We start from the raw sequence: 5835 nt of genomic DNA, 5'->3' as shown, positions 1-5835 counted from the left end.
AGATAGAACATACTTACACAGAATACATCAAGGAAACATACAGTCTATCATCGACTAAATATGTGTGGAGAGCTTGATGGTCCAACTCATTTCCTGGACTGAGTCAAATCCAGTCATTGTCAGCGTGGTAAGCATGGAAGTGATTGTCATAAGAGCACGGCAGTAACAGTTTCCCACACAACACCCACAAGGTCTCAACCTTCAGAATGTACTTCATTTTCCAGAATAAAGGGATGGCTTCAGTGTGTCCATGACCTACTACCAAAAGAATGTGTGTGTGTGCAGTTGAAGATGTGCTAGAGATGGATAGCAAGTAAAGGTTGCTACAGTCTTTGTTATACTCAAATCGACTCAATTTATTTTATGAAACCCAAATTCTCAGATCAGAGATTTGCCGCGGAGGGCTTTACCGTCTGTACGCCTGCATCTCTGGCCCGGGACCCTCACAGCAGCACAGAGCAAAGCAATCATTTTATTTAGCTTTTAATTATCTAGAGCACTATACTTGTCATGCGGCTAAATCCATATGTTTGACAACGTAGTCGCAGGACTTCTTGGTCAAACTCGAATGTCCTGCATAGCATCATAGATATTAAATGAGATGATCACTAGTTGCCTTGAGGACTCTGCAGCTGTGTGAATGTTCCCTACGGGTTTCTGACTCCCTCTGCAGCAGAGTTACCCTGAATATAAAATTTATGTTTTAATGAACAATCACAGCAGAGACACGCGTGTTTGAACACTACGAGACCAAAGCCGATGCGTGTGGATATCGCACACAGAACCACCGACCCAGCAGACGTGACTCATCTCTAAAAACAAAGCCCACGGTACCAAAAGGAAAGTCTTCCTCTCTGACTCACCGCAGCTAAATCAGCTGTAAAAGTGGCTCCTGCCGGCGGCGCCGGCGCCTCCCGGGCGTCTGCGACTGTAGACAGAATAATAAGAATAAACTGCATGGGCCTTCGAATGGGTCAAATGATGAGATCTGTTCGAAATGTGCCTTCGGACAGCAGACTAAAAGAAGTCGTCATGATCTCGTGTTTAGCATTCTACTGCAAGTCCAGCTTTTAATCAATCACGCCAATTTAGGGAAATAACTTTGATTTAATTCTGTCACATCTACCAATTATTCCTAATGAGTTCAGCTCGGTGTGTAATACATCGCATGTTGACGACCTATTGTGCGTTTGTATGTTCGGTCTGATACGCCTTGAGGAGCTTCTGTCCATTCTGTGACAAACATCCAACCTGAGCCCATCATCGACCACGGCGCCGTTATTCTAGTTTATCATGTAGTCATTGTATGTACAGTATTCCCTGTAATGATCCATGTAATCAGCCTTATATTCCACATGTTTCCATTGTTGCAGAAATAAAACATATTTATTGTTAACAACCGCGGCGTGGTGGTTTTCACTGTCGCCTCACAGCAAGAAGGTCCTGGTTCCACTCGGCCCAGCGGCCTTTCTGTGTGGAGTCTGCGTGTTCTCCTGCGTCTGCGTGGGTTCCCCCCGGGTTCTTCCCCCCACAGTCACAGGATGTGCGTGTGAATGGTTGTTGGTCTCTGTGTCAGGCAGTGTGGAGCCACGTATCTGACCCGTGGGACCCAGGTCTCTTTTGCACAAGCTTGTTGATCAAGATACTGGAATTCCGGTTTCAACACCATCGACTTACAGTCGTTTTGTAATTGAGACGTTCCATCTTTCACTAGCGACGACTCATCAGTCCGTTTCGTTTTTGTTGTGTTTAATAAACATTTAAAGTGTACTCTTCTATTTGACCCACCTCATATTTGCAAAAGCTTGTTGATCTAAAACCCTCAAACTCAACAACAGCAGGTTTACTTTGGACCTTATTATAGAATTATTATTATTAGTATTATTATTATGTTAACCTTAAAAGTGTCTTTTGAATTGTTAAAAGTGACGATCACCTGTAACCAACAATGAAAGCCCCCTTATTATTAAGGACATTAGTCCTTGTTAATAATCAAGAGAAATGAAAACAGTTTCCCCTTGATGAAGAAAATGACAATGTTGAATAAAATACACAGAGAAAAATGTATATTTCCGAATCTTTATTCTTTATTCTTTTACTAATCATAACCAACACCGTGTTGGGTGTGCGGGGGAAACCGGAGTGCCCGGAAAAACCCACACGGACGAATTATTTTTTTTCCAATTGTAAACCAAACCGTGTTTGGTGAGTGGGAGGAAACCGGAGGACCCGGAAAAAACCCACGCAGAATTGTGTCTAACCCCTAACCCCTGACCCCATAACCCCTAACCCCTGACCCCATAATCCCTAACCCCTGATCCCATAACCCCTAAACCCTAACCCCTGACCCCATAACCCCTAACCCCTGACCCCATAATCCCTAACCCCTGACCCCATAACCCCTAAACCCTGACCCCATAACCCCTAACCCCTAACCCCTGACCCCATAACCCCTAACCCCTGACCCCATAATCCCTAACCCCTGATCCCATAACCCCTAAACCCTAACCCCTGACCCCATAACCCCTAACCCCTGACCCCATAATCCCTAACCCCTGACCCCATAACCCCTAAACCCTGACCCCATAACCCCTAACCCCTAAACCCTGACCCCATAACCCCTAACCCCTGACCCCATAACCCCTAAACCCTAAACCCTAAACCCTAACCCCTAAACCCTAAACCCCTAACCCCTGACCCCATAACCCCTAAACCCATAACCCCTAACCCCTGACCCCATAACCCCTAAACCCATAACCCCTAACCCCTGACCCCATAACCCCTAAACCCATAACCCCTAAGCCACAATTCTGCCCTGTGAGAGGGGAACCAACCCTAACACATCTGTGAACATTCTACATCTAATAAATATATGTCTATATGGCTATATATAAAAATATGATTTTAGATTTAACTATTCTATACAATGGCACATTATATCACTATTATTATATCACATTTGTTCTTGGATGGTTTGCGGTTGGTTCACCTTTCACACCCCCCGCCCCCCCTTTCCCTTACATGTGGATACCGTGGACCCTGAAGTTGTAGAGGCACGTCTGCTCTTCATCCCCCCAGTTGCTCCGTATCTGCAGCTTCACGTGGCTGAAGACGTCTTCGACTAGGCTCTGGTCGGAGACGAGAGGGAGAAGTGAATGAAGGGAGTGACGCTTTGTGGCGGAGATACAAGTCTGGTTTAGACTCCACCTCCATGTGTGACAGTGAATGCAGCTACGAGCAGCGGAGGTCATGAGTGCTGCTCTGCTCGACCTCTGACATACTCACGGGAAGCTCAAAGGTCTGGGAGGCCGGGGCGTCCTGGTCGTACGTGAAGGTCCCCAGCCGGATGCCTTCCTCGTCCTCGTTCGCCATTCCCTGGAAGAGACGGAAGACAGAGACTTAGTCTTTCTTGTGACGGAACAACAGCAGCGAGGAGGCGGGACGCGTCCAGGAACACGTCTGACTCACGTAGACGGAGAACTCTTTCGGCACGCTGTGGATTTCGCCGGTGAGGGAAGGTTGCTTTGTGATGTGGCCGAGTGTGACGTGCGTGATCTTGACTGGGTGGGACAAGGAGACGACGGCGTGTCCTTCGGCCCCTGCGAAGCACCAGCGTTCTCCTGGAGACGGCCCGGCGCGATCCTGAGGACAGACAAAGTCAAGTTTCAGGTGACCCACGACGACCGGTGTCTCATTCGTTCATTACAAGACCGCCCTACCTGGATCAGTCTCTGGTGGTCTGTGGATGTCGTGAACCAAGAGAGCAGCTCATCCACCATCGTTTCTTTTCTCGTGGTCCTGAAGGTGTATGAGGACAGGCGGGTGAGGACTCTGGCTCCTGCGAACAAGAGACACAAACACAAGGTTACAAACCACAACGCGTGGAACCTGACAAGAGGGCGATGAAGGCCACGGCGAAGGACTCACCCTGCGACTCTTGGGCGAAGTTTGCCATGTTGTCTGCGACGGGGTTCAAGCGGCTCACCAGCTGCGAGAGCGCCGTTATCTGCTGCCGGGCGTCACACAGCTGGATGCTGAGGTGGGCGTACTGCGTCACTGCTGAGGGGACACAACGCAGGCACGTTGAGACAGGCCCGGTTTGACGGGACGGACACGCATGAGAGAAATGACCGAGGCAGAAACTCACCGCCCGCAAACAGCAGCATGAGGAGGAAATACATGAGCGTCGTTTTCCAGTTTCCCCTGATCTTCACGTTGACTTTCATCTCCCGTCTTTTGGGCGTCTTGGGGGCGGGCTTTGGTCTTGGGGGCGGGCTTTGGACACAGGCCACTTCCTGGTCTGTGTCTGCGTCTTCAGTGTCGTCGCGGTGTGTCGACTCCTGACGAAGTTCCGGGGTCGTGGTGGCAGGTCGACCCCAGGGGAAGAGATACCTCAATATCCTAAAAGAGGCGCAGGACGTTAGTGACGACTCGGCGTGGAGGAGACACAATGCTGCTCGCAAACTCACCGTCCCAGGACGCCCGGAGCAGCTGGCGGAGCCTCCGCGCTGCAATGGGCTTTTTTCCCAAAAAGGGCGTCTGTTATTCTCTGCATGGCTGGAAAAAGGTGGAAACACAAAGCGGCGAATCATCAGCAACACACGTTGATACGATTAGGAACGTTCTCATCATTAAATAAATCATACAGCATTTAGAACTGAAACTGTGTTCAGGTTTTTGACATTTTTTCAAGGCTGGAACGGGTCAGTCTGAGATAAACTGTTTACCGCCTGCAGCTTCGCTGGTAACTCACTTGTTCTTTCTTTGTGGTGAAGAGAAGAATCTGTAGAAATCGGCGTGTCCTGTGCGATCGGTCCACTGAGCACAAATGATCGATTCTTTTGAGCTTTTGTAGGCATGAAGGATTCCATCATAGAACCTGAGAAGAGAGCCACAGAATCCCACCGTTATTCTAAAGAACATTCCACAATTCTATATTCTAATTGGTTTGGATCACAGGAATGTGGCTCCTGACGTAACTGAATGTATGAACTCTTATCAATACAGTTTAATTTAAAAATTATTTTGCCTTTTGCCCAGTAATTCCAAGTTCCAAGAAAATTAACTCATTGTTAAAAAAAAAAATCACAAGAAAATTCACCAAATATGCAAACGGAAGGTCTTCAATATTACTCTAAATCACAAACTCAATAGATATTTACTCAAAATGTCCCAAATCCTTGTCTGGTTTAATGGTTTAATGATCAGAAAAGACATTTGAAAGTGTATTTCATTTCAGAATGAAGTATAAATACAATAGTCATGTTTAAAATGCAGTAAAGTGTAAAGTAAAGTGTACAATCCACCTCCACGTATAATCAGACAGACTTGAGAATCGACTCCATCTTGAGATTTGGGACTTGTTTATGATCCTTAGTGATACATTGATACGCATAATCTACATTATCAATACGCTCCCATCAGTCTCAGGCTATCAATCACTTCTTTTGACATCCTTTATTGAAGGAAAGTCAACTTGACCGTTACTGGACGCGGAAGGAAGCTTCTTTTTGTTCAGGGGTCCCACCTCAGTTCTCCCTATCATGTATGTAACCCTAACCCTAACCCCTAACCCTAACCCCATAACGCATCACGAGGCGATGTCTTCTGAACAGTGAACATCTCGCCTGTGTAGAGGGAAGCAACGGCCTCCCTCAACAAACACCGGGAATAAATCCTCTTCATTAAATGTGTGTGTTTTGTCCCCAATATGTGAGCAAAGATGTTGATTCTCTACAGAAGGCGATTCGTTTATCTTGAGGTTTAATGCGTCAACACGTCCTATTTCACTTACGTACCTGGTAGATGAAGCATCGGTCTATAAGGTACTTGTTG

At 47.0% G+C, this 5835-nt stretch overlaps 1 protein-coding gene across 2 annotated transcripts; it reads right to left on the bottom strand.

The window, feature by feature from the left end:
• Positions 1–2803: 2803 nt before the first annotated feature.
• LOC120808132 (SUN domain-containing protein 3-like) lies at positions 2804–4916 on the bottom strand. Of its 2 annotated transcripts, none has more exons than XM_040160786.2 (8): positions 4754–4916; positions 4470–4557; positions 4148–4401; positions 3928–4056; positions 3720–3838; positions 3469–3642; positions 3286–3375; positions 2804–3128 (listed from the first exon to the last, which is right to left on the bottom strand). In XM_040160786.2, the coding sequence occupies exons 1-8, from the start codon at positions 4872–4874 to the stop codon at positions 3018–3020; spliced, it is 1086 nt and encodes a 361-aa protein (XP_040016720.2). In that variant the 5' UTR covers positions 4875–4916; the 3' UTR covers positions 2804–3017. The 2 variants fall into 2 exon arrangements, with proteins under 2 accessions (XP_040016720.2, XP_040016719.2); XM_040160785.2 differs by having other exon boundaries at positions 3928–4059; positions 4754–4911.
• Positions 4917–5835: the final 919 nt, after the last annotated feature.

This window comes from Gasterosteus aculeatus, chromosome 18 (assembly GCF_964276395.1).
Source record: "Gasterosteus aculeatus chromosome 18, fGasAcu3.hap1.1, whole genome shotgun sequence".
Lineage (NCBI taxonomy): Eukaryota > Metazoa > Chordata > Actinopteri > Perciformes > Gasterosteidae > Gasterosteus > Gasterosteus aculeatus.
The sequence above is the reverse complement of the archived record's forward strand: the minus strand, read 5'-3'. Positions and strand labels throughout refer to the sequence as shown.

Bases quoted from the DNA above. Each gene is read 5' to 3' on its own strand.
- LOC120808132 (XM_040160785.2), bottom strand. From the start codon at position 4,874: ATGATGGAATCCTTCATGCCTACAAAAGCTCAAAAGAATCGATCATTT. The intron at 4,060-4,147 runs GTGAGTTTCTGC...GTGTCCCCTCAG, and splicing joins CATGCTGCTGTTTGCGGGCG to CAGTGACGCAGTACGCCCAC. The intron at 3,643-3,719 runs GTAGGGCGGTCT...GTCTGTCCTCAG, and splicing joins ACCACCAGAGACTGATCCAG to GATCGCGCCGGGCCGTCTCC.